The following is a 15,460-nucleotide window of genomic DNA, read 5'->3' as shown; positions in this document are numbered from 1 at the left end:
GTAAAATGTGTTTTCATAGTATTTAAGGAATTGGAAGCATATGGCATTGAAAGTCAGCAAACTAGTCAAATTGATGTTTCAAATCTAATACTTACTTTAAATCATTTAAAATACAGACATCAATCCAGTTAAAATCTAGACCCTAGTAAGTTAAAATTTAATATGAAAATATTAAAGAAAATCTTACGAATTTAAAATTTAGAATTAAACCATTTGCTTCATAATTATAATTGGCTGTCACATGGGATGGAAGTCACATGTTGGGCATAGTGGTGCATACGTTTGTTTGTTTGTTTGTTTGTTTGTTTGTTTGTTTGAGACAGGGTTTCTCTGTGTAGCTTTGACAACTTTCCTGGAACTCACTCTGTAGCCCAGGCTGGCCTCAAACTCACTGAGATCCACCTGTGCACTTGGGAGACAGTACAGGAAGACATCTAGGAATTGAAGGCCATCCTGGTCTATATGGAGAGTTCCAGGCCAGCCAGGGTTACATACTGAGACCCTGAAAATAAATAAGAAGAATTGGAGCCACACGATGACTTTTTTTGGCCTGGAGACTTCGCTAATATGAGAACTTTCCCCCACATGGTGAAAAGGACCATGTAGACTAATAAAATCTGCATTGGATTCATTATTATATCAATTTTTCTAATTTTCTTCTCTTTTTTTTTCTCTTCCTCTCCTTTCTTTCTTTTCCTTTTCTTTTGAGATAAGATCTCATGTAGCCCAGACTTGCCTTGAACTTACTAAGTAGCCAAGAATGACCTTGAACTCTATATTCTCCTGACTCCACACTCAAAAACCTGCACTGCCACACTCATTTTATTCCATGGTGGCATTCAAACCCAGGGCAGGGACTTGTACATGTTAGCATCCTTTGAGTCTTTTGATTTTAAAGAGAAAATAAAAAATAAACATTTTCTTGGCCCTCAAAATGTATTATGGACCCTCAGCACAATTCCAGACCAACCGTGCCCAGAAATATATTCTGTTCTCAGAAATAGTCCTTGAGACATCATTCATTAATCCCCATTTTAGTGAACATTTTGTTTGTTCTTTCATTGGTTTTAGTTATTTGGTATGAACTCTTATTCTTAAGAGTTAATGGAATGGCAATAATCTATATTTCCTAATGGGAAGTAAAATATATTTGTCATTAATAAATTAACTGATTGAATAAAAACTATGGCCTTGTCTTAAGGTTTTTATTATTTTTTTTTTTTATTTTTTTGGTTTTTTGAGACAGGTTTTCTCTGTGTAGCTTTGTGCCTTTCCTGGAACTCACTTTGTAGCCCAGGCTGGCCTCAAACTCACAGAGATCCACCTGGCTCTGCCTCCTGAGTGCTGGGATTAAAGGCATGTGCCACCACCGCCCGGCTAAAGAGTGAAGTTTTTTTTTTTTTTAAATTTATTCATTTATTAATATATACAGTGTTCTGTCTGCACACATCCCTGCAGGCCAGAAGAGGGCACCAGATCTCATTACAGATGATTGTGAGCCACCATGTGGTTACTGGGAATTGAACTCAGGACCTTTGGAAGAGCAAGCAGTGCTTTTAACCTCTGAGCCATCTCTCCAGCCTTTTTTTTTTTTTTAAAGATTTATTTATTTATTTATTTATCTATCTATTATGTATACAGTGTTCTGCCTGCATGTATGTCTCCAGGTCAGAAGGGGGCACCAGATCTCATTGAGCCACCATGTGGTTGCTGAGAATTGAACTCAGGACCTCTGGAAGAGCAGCCAGTGCTCCTAACCTCTGAGCCATTTCTCCAGCCCGTCTTAAGGTTTTATTGCTGTGAAGAGATATCATGACCATGACAACTCTTATAAAGAAAAACATATAATTGTGGTGGCTTACAGCTCAGAGGTTAAGTCCGTTATGGTCATGGTGGGAAGCAAGGCTGCGTGCAGGTAGACATGGCGCTAGAGAAGGAGCTGAGAGTTCTACATCTGGATCTGCAGGAAGCAGGAAGAGAGAGTGACACTGGGCCTGGCTTGAACATTTGAAACCTCAGAGCCCACCCCCTCACCTCCTGGTGATACATTTCCTACAATAAGGCCACTTTTTCCAACAAGGAGTAATAATAGTGCCACTCCCTATGAGCCTATGGGGGCCATTTTCTTTCAAACCACCACAGACCTCCATTTCAAAGAGTTTAGAGGCAAAGGACATAAAACCAACATGATTTATGTAGACAATAAAGTGATTTATGGCACATTTGATTTATTTATTTTCAGTCTTTTTTGGTTTCATAAAAGATCTTACTTTGAAAGCAGGAGGTTATTTTTCATTTCTTTTCTGTTTAATCTCAATCCTGGAGGGAAAACTCCAAGATCTGTGATGGAAATGTGGGAAATACTTTAAAATGTAAGATCAAAGATGTGTCATATTTTTAAAAAGAAGATGAGGAAGAGGAGGACAGAAAGAGGGGGCTGATGCAGGAGGATTGAAAGTTCTTAGGCAGCTTGGTCTTCAAAATCAGTGTTTTGAAAGAAATTCCTTTTTAAATTAACAAAGAAGTTTCCTGTATGATAATTTTTCTAACATTGGTAACCTAATACTAACATATTGGGACTAATAATGACGTAACATTCGGGCAGTGGCCTTTTCTTGTGATTGTTGGCTATACCAAATGTGTTTTCTATATGCTTTTTCCAATGTATGTTTAATTATAAAGTATCTAATTTTTCAAAAAGAGAAAAGGTAAGAAGCCCAGGTAGTTTTACCCCCCAAAGCGCATATCGTCTTCTTTAAAGTAGGAAATATAGATGTAACCAACTGTCTTATTAAATAAGAAACACAGAACCAATGCAAAGAAGAAAGCCAAGAGATCAGAGCTAAGAGCCTTACCTGTCTGCTACAGCTAGCCTCTTCAGCCAAGAGACCTACTTCCTGTGTTTTTGTCTTTATATATACTTTTTGTTCTGCCTTCTCATTGGTTGTAAACCCAACCACATGACCACCTCATCACTGCCTGTCTGTACAGACCTCCAGGTCTTCTATGGTTGGTATTGAGATTAAAGGTGTGTGTCTCCAATGCTGGCTGTATCCTTGAACACACAGAGATCTACCTAGCTCTGCCTACCAAGTGCTGGGATTATAGGCGTTCCACTACCACCCAGCATCTGCAATGGCTCTAATAGCTCTGACCCTCGGGGCAACTTTATTTATTAACATACAAATCACATTTTAGTACAAATGAAATATCACTACAAGGAAAAGCCACAGACACCTGCTGGTGTGGTACGTGACTATTAAAGGTTGCATTTGAAAACAGTCTCCAGGGGCTGGCCAGAAGTGAGGCTTTTGCGGTTGCTCTCTTGCTCCAGAACATGCTCGCGGAAATCGAACAGAAAGTGGTGGTCCTGTCCCAGCTGTCCGTGCACAACGAGAACCTCTTGTTGGAGGGCAAGGCGCACACAAAGGACGAGGCAGAGCAGCTGGCAGCCAAGCTGAGGGTGCTCAAAGGGAGTCTCTTGGAGCTGCAGAGGGCCCTGCATGACAGACAGCTCAACATGCAGGTGAGCACTTCCACCCGAAGCCTGGGCCAACTCGGCATTCGGGACACACTCACCACGTGCATCTCCGTAAGTGGCAGTAGAGAGGAAATGTTGGAGGCTGAGGCGCCGCACGTAGGTATACACATGCTTTCTCTAACACCTCAGCACGTCTGTCCATTTACAGTCTGCCTTTGGGTCTCCAGCTAGGCTGTCAGCGTTGATTTGACCTCATAGATCTGAGGATGGAGTTCTACCGTGACAAACTTGCTTTCCTTTTGGATTCCTCTTACAGTCCATTCTCTAGATGCATTCATCCTGTTCTAGGTAGTTCCTGCATTCAAGTCCTCCTGTATGCCAGGTGAATGAATCTTCCCTCTGTAACACTCTGAGTCCTGATGGTCAGTTCTGTTTTTACATCGATGGAGTTTTCTGGGCAGTGTTTACCTGGCCTACCTCTTAGCTTTCTTTTGATTTCAGCTTCTCCGTGTCCTTACATTTTAGGTTTTTTTTTTTTTTTTTTTTTTTTTTTGAGAGCTGAGGATTGAAACCAGGGCCTTGAGCTCGCTAGGCAAGCGCTCTACCACTGAGCTAAATCCCCAACCCAGGCTCTTTTTTCTTATGCAGAACATGTGACTCTAGCCATTGGTTATAGACATTTGTCTCGTGCTTTTTCTTTTTCCTTTCTTTCTTTCTTTTTTTCCTGAGACAGGGTTTCTCTGCCTGGCCTGGAACTCACTCTGTAGACCAGGCTGGCCTCAAACTCACAGAGATCCACCTGCCTTTGCCTTCCAAGTGCTGGGATTAAAGTTGTATGTCCCCACCGCCTGGCTCTGTCTCACACTTTCAAAGGGCATGCTTAACTCCTTTAAATTTGTTGTGATAGGTGACTTATGTGAACTTTTATTTTACTGTATTTGTTCCACTCGCCCTCTGGAACTCTCCGTGTAGTACATATTGAAGGAGAGAACAGTGTGTGTGTGTGTGTGTGTGTGTGTGTGTGTGTGTGTGTGTGTGTGTGTTTGTGTGTGAACATTCCAGCCAAAGGGAATTGCCAGCTAGGATTATCTGGTCTGCCTAAAGCCTGTGTGGCTAGAGCAGAGTAATAGGAAGAAGTGAAATTAAACGATGTCTTAAGTGGTTTAGTTTGCTATAGCAAGTTTTCCCAAACTGAGTGGCTTATAAACAGAAAACATACGGCACACTGCTCTAGAATCTGGGTCTCAGATGAAGATGCCAGCTTCTTCAGCATCCAGTGAGGGAACTCGCTCTCATTCATAGATGGCAGTTCTCGCTGTGTCCTCTTGTGGAGGGAGAGGCTAGCTGGCTTTCTGGGGTCTCCTGTATAGCAGAGATAACTGCAGTGGCCGTCACCTCCCAAGGTCCTGCCATTTAGGATCACAGTGGGAATCAGGTTTCAGTGATAGTGAAGGGCCTGGGAAAACATCCCAGGTGTCCTGGACACTTGGATCTTAACTGTGAGAGGAGTGAATAGAGGATTGACATGATAAGTCTGTACCCACAGTGGACTGGGGTAGAGGCTCAGGGATGAATCACAGGCAGTCATGGTAACTTTCACATGTTACCTATGGGAGGAGCGTAGAGTTCACCCTATATAACCCAACGTTTAGGGTCTCGAGTGGGCGCCCCAAGAACCCAGACTCCAGTCCAACTGATGCAACAGCACGAGGTTTTTATTGAAGCGACTGTACAGACGGGCTACTCTTGTCCTGAGAGCAAGAGTCACATCTAACTGTAACCACATGGGGGCTTTTAAAGGAAAAACCCACAAAAGCCATAAGATTACAATTCCCATACAATTACGTTTTACAAGATCATGAGAGAGTGGGTACAGTCATGTCTGCATGTACATTCTTCCTGAAACCTCAAGGGGTTGTTAGGGTGGGAGTGAAGTTTACACAAAGGTCACAATGGTCCTTCCTGGAACACCTGCAACTATCCCAGTCAACACAGTCTCTTAACAGAAATCTTTTTACATTGTTACATTGTGGCAGGGGTGGTTGAATAATGGCTGAGTCAGCTTGCCCTTGGAACTAGATTTTTAGTTTCTCATTTCCTGGGGCTTGGGGGGTGTAAGCCTGAAGGGTTAGGGTCTTTCAATGGCACAGAGCACAGGGAAATGGGGAGCTCTTACCCTTCCCTTCCCCTCCTCTCCCCTCCCCTCCCCTCCCCTCCCTCCCTTCCCTTCCCTTCCCTTCCCTTCCCTTCCCTTTTTTCTTCTACCTTCCCATCCTTCCCCTGGTCCCCTACCTCAGGATCAAATGCCCTGTGGATCTCAGCATCCATTGCCCCTGAGCTACACTCTTAACCCAAATTTCTCAATGCTGTTTTATATGCATGGAGTGTAATACCTGTCACCCCATTTATTTTATCTTGTTGTTTTACAAAGTGAACTGGCATGGATATCCGTGAAGATCCAGTCTCTCCCTTTCTCCCAGACAGACATAAAGAAACGCAGACCTAAGGACATGTGAAAATATTTCTTGAGTTACAAGTGCCTGTCTTCATAAGAGGCTTAGGTCATTTTCACACAATGTTACCTATGGGATGAACATAGAGTTTACCCTATATAAATAACAAATTGCGGGTCTGGAGAGATGGCTCAGCAGTTAAGAGCACTGGCTGTTCTTCCAGAGGACCCAGGTTCAGTTCCCAGCACGCACATGGCAGCTTGCAACTGTCTGTAACTCCAGTTCCAGGGGACCCAACACCCTCACATAGACACACATATAGGCAAAACACCAATGCTCATAAATACAAGAAAAATAGCAAATTGCCTTATGAAGAAGTGGTTCATATCAGGTTTAGCATTTCCCAGTTCTCACTGCTCTTCCAAGGCCAGGAAGAAAAGTGGTTACTTTTCTACTTTTCCAAAATAAACATCCTAGGTAGCCCCGCCCAGTGAGTCTCTAGTGACAGAAACCACCATACTTCCTCCTCCCTAGGCAGAAGGGAAAGCTGTTATCACCCTGGAATATAGTTCCAGGCTTGCATTCCTCCAGCGAGTACCACCTCACCCCAAGGGGAAAGAGCTGAAATATGAACTAGATTCTTCGCCGTTTTTTGTTTTCTGAGGATCAAGTCTTAGCTTTTAAAATGACTAAGTGAGTCAGAAAAACCTATTAGCTAAAAAACCAAATATAAAAACACAGAAAACACATTCAAAGCGACAGTTTTTGATGCTGTCTTCTTCTTCTTCTTCTTCTTCTTCTTCTTCTTCTTCTTCTTCTTCTTCTTCTTCTTCTTCTTCTTCTTCATCTGAAACTGTGGACTTGCTTAGTCAGTCAGATGAATTCTTAGACTCTGAGAGTCCATCTGTGTATGTCAATGGTGGTGAGGGCTCACATTCCAGTTGTCATTTTTTACGAGCACAAGCGTTCTCTGGTGATTTGAAAGACCCACTGACAGTCCACGGAGCATAACCCAAGCAGAAGTGTGAGTGGATTCTGTGGCCTGAAAGGAGAGTTTTCCAGATGGGTTCTGGGAAACAGGCCTTGGCTGAGTTAAATGGCAGGGAGGCAGTGGCCTGGATCCCAGAGGGGAGATAAAGAAGGTCGTGGCCACCAAGACCAGTGTTTTATAGCTGGAATGGCTGTGACTGGGGACTTCAGTCTGGTATGTTGACTCCTTGAGATGTCACTGTGTGTCTCATATTTTCATTCTGCAAGGTTTCTAAGTTGGTGTTTCATCTTTGCCTGAATGAGCCAGGCCTCTGAGAAATCACTGTGCAATGGTGGTACTCCTCGGTCTCCTGTGGGCCAGAAGCCCACTTACCTAAACTCATAACTTTCCAGAAAACCACTGTTTATCATTGGGGGAAATTCTTGGGAAGCAGGGACATTTAGTGGACAAGGTACGATGAGTCCCCTACTCTGAACACATTGCTTGCAAGATATAAATAGCATCTTAGCTGGGCAATGGTGGTGCACGCCTTTAATCCCAGCACTCGGGAGGCAGAGCCAGGCGGATTTCTGTGAGTTCGAGGCCAGCCTGGTCTACAGAGCGAGATCCAGGGAAGGCACAAAGCTACACAGAGAAACCCTGCTTCACAAAAGTAACAACAAAAAGATATAAATAGCATCTTTTAGACCAAGGGCACTCACATTGCTCTACGTGATCCAATGATCCAACTTCTCTTGTTGGGAAGCTGGATCCTGCGAAGGGAAAGGAACTACGTGCCCAGAACATGGGAGTTCATATGGGGATGTCGAATGTTCCTTCTACATTTGATGCCTTGCTTCACTATGGAACAGTAACACCAAAGGGGGAGGGACAGAGGTACGTTCTTGTCGTCTCAGCCATTCCTTTACAGTCCTGCTATCTCTGTGATGAAACACCATGACCAGGAGCCACCTGGGGACAAAGGGGCTGGTTTGGCTTATGCATCCCGAATCACATTTCATCATGGAAGGACAGGAACCCAAATCAGGACAGGAACCTGGAGGCGGCAGGAACTGATACAGAGACCATGAAGGAGTACCAATTACTGGCTCCCTCACCATGGCTTGCTCAGCCTGCGTTATTGTAGCACTCACAACCACTAGCCCAGGGGCAGCCCCACCCACAAAGGGCTGGGGCCTCCCACATCAATCACTGATTAAGAAAATGCCCCAGAGATTTGCTGACAGCCTTTTATCTTAGGGAGGCATTTTCTCAATTGAGGTTCCCTCCTCTCAGAGTTTGTGTCAAGTTGACATAAAACAAGCTGGTGGGAGCATGACTCATGAGATTGGAGGAAAGAATACACAAGTATAGAAAATCAAAGCTCTTTCCCTGGAGTGGTAAGTTAGAATGATGAAACTAAGAGAAAGCAGGGCCTCTATCCATAGGCTGTATCAACTGGAGTGGTAGACTCTACCTGCCTTCCTGCTTGGGGAGGGAGGAGCCAAGGGACAGTGACATGTCAGTCTCAGAGTTGCAGTAGGATGACAAAGCTCTCCACCTCATTAGACTCTAGCCATGGTGGCCTCTTCCATGCCCGATGTTCTCCATTATGTTTCTGTGGGGGGCGGGGCATAGTGGGACTGTAGCGTCCTCTAGTTCTGGGATACTCTCCCCTAGTTCTCTGCCAGGGTCCTTACTTTTCCAGGCACCCTGCGGTTGTCCTCTGAAAATGCTCTCAGACCAGCCTAGCAAGCCATTCCCGTCACTTTCTGTCCCTTCGCCTCCGTCCCCTCTCGACTGGCCCTGTGTATGTAACCCAGCCTTTCTTGGATGTTGGTCAGTTGGTTGAACTGCCTCCCCAACTAAGCCCTTGTCTGGCTGCTTCTTTGAAGCCCTTGTCTGGCTGCTTCTTTGCAGAGTACACCGGCCTCCAAGAGCCGTGTCTCAGGCATAAGTATTTAATGAGTGAGTTGTATAAAAAACATCTGATTTATCCCTTTACATAGAAACGTGGATAAGAAGAAAGAAAGGCTTTTACCCTTGCTTAGTCTCAGTGTAAAGCAAAGGACTAGTCGGACCTTCCACATCCCATTAGAATAATGAGGCAGGAAGGTTGCCTGTCTGGGTGATAAGTAACCGTTTTCCGCCTTTTTCCCTAGCCGAACTTTACCAGGGCAGCAGTGAAGCAGTGGGTAGGCGAGGTGGTCATGGAAGAGAGAGAGGAAGCAGCGTGTTTAGGGTCGTAATTTGTAATTATCACACCAAGTCCCTTTAACCCCTCCCCCAGGTAATTTTTTGAATTTGTAGGATGGTAAGCGCTGTGCCCACAGTTGATTGACACTTTATTATGCTAATTTGAATGGAACTGGAAAACTCTTGTTTGAACATGAGTTATTTATTATTTGGGGAGGTGGGATTGGAAGGATGGGGCGGTGTGTGTTTCTCTATTATGTAGCTCTGACTATCCTGGAACTTGCTATGTAGAGCAGGCTGGCCTTGAACTCAAAGACATCTGTCTTCCTTTGCCTCCAGGCTACTGGGAGCTATTTATTATACAGAAGTGTATAAACAGATCTTTTTGAGTAGTAGACGTTCACAAATCAAGAGTTCTAGAATTAATTCAATCTAGGGGTCTCCTTGGTGGAGCCTGAAGCTCTCTCTCCTCTGCTTTCTGTCTTTATATATTTATTTTACAAGCTTTTTATATTTTTAAGTTTTAGAGCTTTTGACCTTTTCCTTAATCTTTGAAATTTTCATACATGTATACAGCATACAATATTTCTTGATCATGTTTACTCCTTATGCCTCTCCTCAGCCGCCCCTAGGACCCTCAAAACATCTCCCCCCCCCCAACTCGATGTCTTTTTTTAAAAAAACTTTTTATTTACATTTTAACCCACTGCATCCAGTTAGGGCTGCCTTCTTACGAAATGCGGTATTGTCAGGGGTGGGGGTGGGGTGGCTCCAGGCTTCCTGCCTCTTGAAGGGTTCTGAGGATTGCTCTGGTGGTTGACCGCTTCCTGCAACTCTTGAAGACGAGTTGAAGAGGCGAGGCTAGGGTGGAGGAGAGCAGAGGACATTCAGCCATCATGGAAGCTCCTGCTGCATGTTACTGAGTGTCTCAGGGCTGTGACTAAATACCTGGCAGGAACAACTTGAGGGGTAAAAGATTTATTTTTGCCCGTGTTTTCAGAGGTTTGACTCCATGACCTGTTGTTAACATCAGTGGCAAGGCAGGGACATCATGGCCTGTGGGCATGGCAAAGAAAAGCTTCTCAACTCAGGCAAGCCAAAAAACAGAGAGAATACTAGGATGGGGCGAGGACCAAGATACAGCCTTCAAATGCCACCAATGACCCTCTTCCTGTAACTGGGATGGTTTTTTGTTGGTTCCAGCACTTCCTAATTGTCTGTTTAGATTTTTGAATCTATAGGTGGATTAAGACCATTGGAGTGCTCATGATCTACAGACATGAGGAGAAGTAGGCCTTACTCTTCTCCTATGTGGCCTCCACCCAGCCAAGTTGACAGTCATGATTAACCATCATGCCTTGCTTTTCCTGAATTCTAGAATGTAAACTCAGCTGTGAGACTCCCCACTCTAGTTAGATACAAAGGCTAGACTCACACCTTTAATCTAGCATTCCAGAGATAGAAATCCCTCTGGATCTCTGTGAGTCAAGGCCACATTGGAAATAGCCAAGCATGGTGACACACGCCTTTCCTTGGCAAAAGATATATAAGGCGTTTCTGGTTAAGCATTCAAAGTAATTCTGAGACCCATTCCGGATGAGGACTGCCTCCAGTCTGAAGAGACAAGACCAGCTGACTGGTGAGGTGAGATAGCTGTGGCTTATCTATGATCCCTGGTGATGGTTGGCAACCTGGAGAAGCAAGTGGTGGAACGTTGGACAGATGGTGGCAGGGTGAAGCTTTCAGAGGAAGAACAGACATTTTGACATGTAATGTTCATCTAGGTGACATTTTACCTTTAAGTGACTTTATGAAGTTCATAAAAAGGGTTATGTTTTGGAAGAAGATGGGTTTCCCTGTAAATGCTTCTGGGCATAATCATCTGTTTATTCTCCTCGTTCCTAAAAATGTGACAACTTAGATGTGTTTTGTGTCACCATCTTTTAAAAATATGTGGTGTCATGTCCAAAATGGTGGTGGTCTGAAGTCATTAGACAAACCGCACCAGAGGGGTCCTCTCTCCACTGGGGCGAGGTTGTCCTGTGGGTGGCACGGCCCTTGATTCTCATTGGATTTCATTCAAAGCAGGGAGCCACACAGGAGAAAGAGGAGAGCGATGTTGACCTCACAGCCGCGCAGAGCCCTGGCGTACAGGAATGGCTGGCCCAGGCCCGCACCACTCGAACCCACCAGCGGCAGAGCAGCCTCCAGCAACAGAAGGTAAAGCATTTCCTGCCTTCCTCTGGACGGCAGCTCTGTCATGAGAAGAACCTGAGGGGGCTGTTCCTATGGCCAGCGCTTTTGTGGTCATGGTTTTGTTTTCAATTCTGGGAATGGAAACCAGGCCAGGCAAGTGTTCCGTTGGATGACATCCCCAGCATTATCTCCAAAGTTCTTCACTCATTCACTTTACCTTATTTCTGAATGAAGGAAAACGTAACTAGCGTTTCTTTGGCGTGCTTCTCCATAACTGATGGGATGGTGGGTTGGCTGGTCATTGTGAAGCTAGTGTGTTTAAGGTTACATCATATGGTTCAGCTGTAACCTTCCTCCTCGGGGACACTTTACCCTTTGTTTTGACCTTGTTTGCATCTATTCTATGATAATTACAAAAAGTCCCAGGAAGGCCTCTGAGAATGGCCAAATACATTTATTTTTTTAATGAAATGAAATGGGTTTTTTTGTTTTTTGTTTTTTGTTTTGTTTTTTTTTTTTACTTTTGAGGAGATGCCTCATGAGATCAGATCGTAACTGGTTATGATACAAATGATTTCTGTTGATGAATTTCTTTTGAAGACACTAACTCTGTGTAATGGGCACACTTGAGTATTTCTTCTGTCAAATGCACACTTAAACAAATGTACTGTGAGTGAGGAAAAGGTCAAGTCAGATCCACTGATAATGCAGCTCACAGAGTGGAAGACTGGTGTGAGCTGATGTCTTATGGAGTCTCTATCCTGGCTAGTTCAGAACAGAACTGACTTTGAAAGGAAGGAACATGTTTCACCACACGGGGGCACCATTGTCCAGCAAAAGTTTCTGTTCCTGTTGCTTTTTCCAGATAACTTCAGTCAGAGCAGGAGAATTGGCCCAAGCCATGCCTTTTACGCTGTGCTCCCATTTGCAGTTCTTGGAGCCTTTGATGTTCTATAGATAGAGAACGGTGACAGCGATGGCGGACAGTCCTCTGAAGTGACCATGGTGTTTGCCTTTGTGCAGGAGTTCGAGCAGGAGCTAGCAGAGCAGAAGAGCCTTCTCCGCTCAGTAGCTAGCCGTGGAGAGGAGATCCTAACCCAGCATTCCGCAGCAGAGGGCTCAGGTGGCCTTGGGTATGTCTTGCAAGCCTGCGGCTTTCTCTTCTTGTTGTGTTTTGTGCCATTTGAAAAAAAAAAAAATAGCTAAACACCTCGCTCCAGTTACTTCCCCTCCTTCCACACAAGGTATTCACCCCCTTTCACTCTGCGATATTAAATGCTCCCCGCACTGCCAAGCACGTTGTTGTGTGGATAGAAAAATGGCTAGTAATAATGACTAATGAGTAACTCTCTAGATACCCAGCACGTCTATCCCCAGGGACACCCATTTTCTGAATCAAATGGAACGTGTGTTATCAAATTGGATCTATGATATTTCCAACTGGTGATTATACCTAGTCACAGAAGAGCATTTTCCTCTCAAGAGCTCTTCCAGAACATTCTTAAAAAAAAATCAATGTATGTGCAGGTTAAATGGTGTGACCTCTTAACAGGTCTCTCCCTATCATTTCCACATGTAAAGTCTTTGAGCCTGGGGACCCAGTTGGAGTGGACACTTTGAAAGTCTTACATCTAGAAAGATGAAATATTAGAAAAGTAGAGTATTTGCCAGGTGAAAGGGACTGTAGCCGGTGGGATATATCTATATTTTGAGCCACTCACATTGGGGTTTTGGCTTGCTTATTAATAGTTAGAATAATAAGCAGCAACCAGCATTGCAAAAGCATTTTGATAACCATTCAAAGAAAAACTTCTAAAATCCAAAGCATTTTTATTGTTGGTTTCGTTCCTTTTCTGGGAGAGGGTTTCTCTGTGTAGTCCTGCCTGTCTCAGAGCCCGTTCTGTAGACTAGACTGGCCTCCAACTCAGAGATCCACCTGCCTCTGCCTCCCAAGTGCTGGGAATTAAAGGTGCACACTGCCACCACCCAGCTCTGAAGCACTATTTTTTTTTTTTAAGGTTTCAGTAAAACCCGTGCATCGATGTGTTGTCTCTGCTTGTTACTTGGCCTGTGTCTCTTGGAGAGCATCTTTGGCTGGTTCACCAATTCTAAACGTTGTTTTCAGCAGAAGTAATAGGAAAGAGAGAGCCTACGTTAGAAAGATGTTATAAAATATTTATAATGCCAAATAATCAAAAAGGCAGGAGTACCTACTAGCATCAAGAAAAAAAACTTGTGCATACCTATAATCGTAACAAAATTACATCACACTATCAGAAATCAGACACATGGCAACTCAGGGACAGTGTGAATTAAATGAAAGTATCATGTGCATGTGGTTCAGAAAATCCAACGTAAAGAGCCTAAGTCTGGAGATAGCAGATGTGGAGACTAACCTAGTTTTTGTTGTTGTTTTCGAGACAGGGTTTCTCCATGTAGTTTTGGTGCCTGTCCTGGATCTGTCACTGTAGACCAGGCTGGCCTCGAACTCACAGAGATCCGCCTGGCTCTGCCTCCCGAGTGCTGGGATTGAAGGTGTGCACCATCACTGCCCGGCCTAAACTAGTGTTGTAGTTTAGTCAACACTGACACTATGCTTCCTTCTGAGTGTCAATGCACACAGATGTCATAGGAGTCATCATTTTTACATTTAAGTCACCCTAAAAGTGTGGAAGTTGTGTTAAATCAGGAAAGAGCCAGAATAATTGCCACTGTCCATCGTGTGTAGAAAGATCTATAGTAAGGTCTTTAAGATACATCAGCAGTAAAGCCCCAGCCAAGGGGACACTTCTCCAGGCTGCAGAGCAGGGAGTCTCTTCTCTACCCGCTCCCAGGTCCTCTAAGGGGCTCACACACCCCTCATAGTTTCTTAGGTCTTTTGCTTCTCTGTTTTTACACAGAGGACAGCCAGTGCTGTCTGCTTGACAGACAACTGGTTCCTCAAAAGAGCTGTGGGAATCTTGTGCAACCTTTTTGTGGTAAAAGAAAAATGTTGCTGTTGCTCCCCCCTCCCCCCACTTCTCCTTGGCCTTCAGCACTGGCGAGAACCCAATGACAGATAAACATCTACAAGTTGCTCTTTCAAACAGTAACCTCATGTAAAAAGAAATTTGTCCTGCTGTGCTAGCTCTCTGTGGAAGATTCACTCCAAAAAGACAACTCACAAACTTCTCAATGGTTATATAAATTCCTTAGAAAAATTAGCCCTGAGTGTGATGGAGTCCATGAGTTCACATGCTCTTGTCAAGTCTCTAGTTATTTCCAAGGCTGTGAAGGAAAACCAACTGGGACTTCATGGACATGGAAGAATATTTTCCCATGAGAAATGAAAAGACCACATTCTAATTTAAAACTAATTGCTGCTATTTTTATGTGTGTCAGTCATGAAATATAAGACTGTGGATGGTAACAACCCCCTTGGTTTGATACTGAAATTTCATGTAAGCAAAATGAGTGGAGACAGGTACACTGTAACCAAACACAGAAGAAAATACAAAAAAAAAAAAAATACTTTCATAGGCACTTTAAAACTTTCTTTGCATTTGGAAGTCTTTTTTTTAAAAAAAATCCATACAATTAGAGGTATTTTTTCTACATTAATTTTTAAGATCAGTGTATGTCAACATATAGATTATTAACCCCCACATGCTGAATGGTTGCTGTTCATTACATACAGCTGTAGGCATCGCATATGTTCTATTTAATTTTCAAAACTGCATAACATGAGCCAGGCGGTGGTGGCGCACACCTTTAATCCCGACACTTGGGAGGCAGAGCCAGGTGGATCTCTGTGAGTTTAAGGCCAGCCTGGTCTACAGAGCGAGATCCAGGACAGTCAGGGCTCTACAGAGAAACCCTGTCTTGAAAAACAAAACAAACAAACAAACAAAAAACCACCCTGGATAACATAGATGCCATGTTCACTTATATGTGGAGACAACTGAGGCTCAGAGATGTGACACAAGTTACCCAGTGTCACAATGCTAACTGCTGTCACGGAGTTCTGCTTGCCTTTCCTGCTTCCTGCACGCTGGGGATGGAACCCAGGGCCTCACGTATGCCAAGGCAAGCGCTCCGCCCTGGATCCCCCTGTCAGCCTCAGATCAGAGAGTCCTGCTCTGAAAGCCTTTCTCCTCCGCCCAGCACTGTTAGCATCCCCTCATC

At 44.0% G+C, this 15,460-nt stretch overlaps 1 protein-coding gene across 1 annotated transcript in view; it reads left to right on the top strand.

The window, feature by feature from the left end:
* LOC119086849 (nesprin-1-like) overlaps positions 1-15,460 on the top strand; it is a 191,335-nt gene that overhangs the window by 50,244 nt on the left and 125,631 nt on the right. Inside the window, 3 exon segments of the mRNA XM_037200369.1 lie at positions 3,335-3,526; positions 11,186-11,320; positions 12,320-12,429. Coding sequence (XP_037056264.1) covers positions 3,335-3,526; positions 11,186-11,320; positions 12,320-12,429 — 437 coding nt within the window.

The sequence above is a fragment of the Peromyscus leucopus genome, chromosome 8a (assembly GCF_004664715.2).
Source record: "Peromyscus leucopus breed LL Stock chromosome 8a, UCI_PerLeu_2.1, whole genome shotgun sequence".
Taxonomy (NCBI): Eukaryota; Metazoa; Chordata; class Mammalia; order Rodentia; family Cricetidae; genus Peromyscus; species Peromyscus leucopus.
Note: the sequence above shows the minus strand (reverse complement) of the source record. Positions and strands in the feature narration are given on the sequence as shown.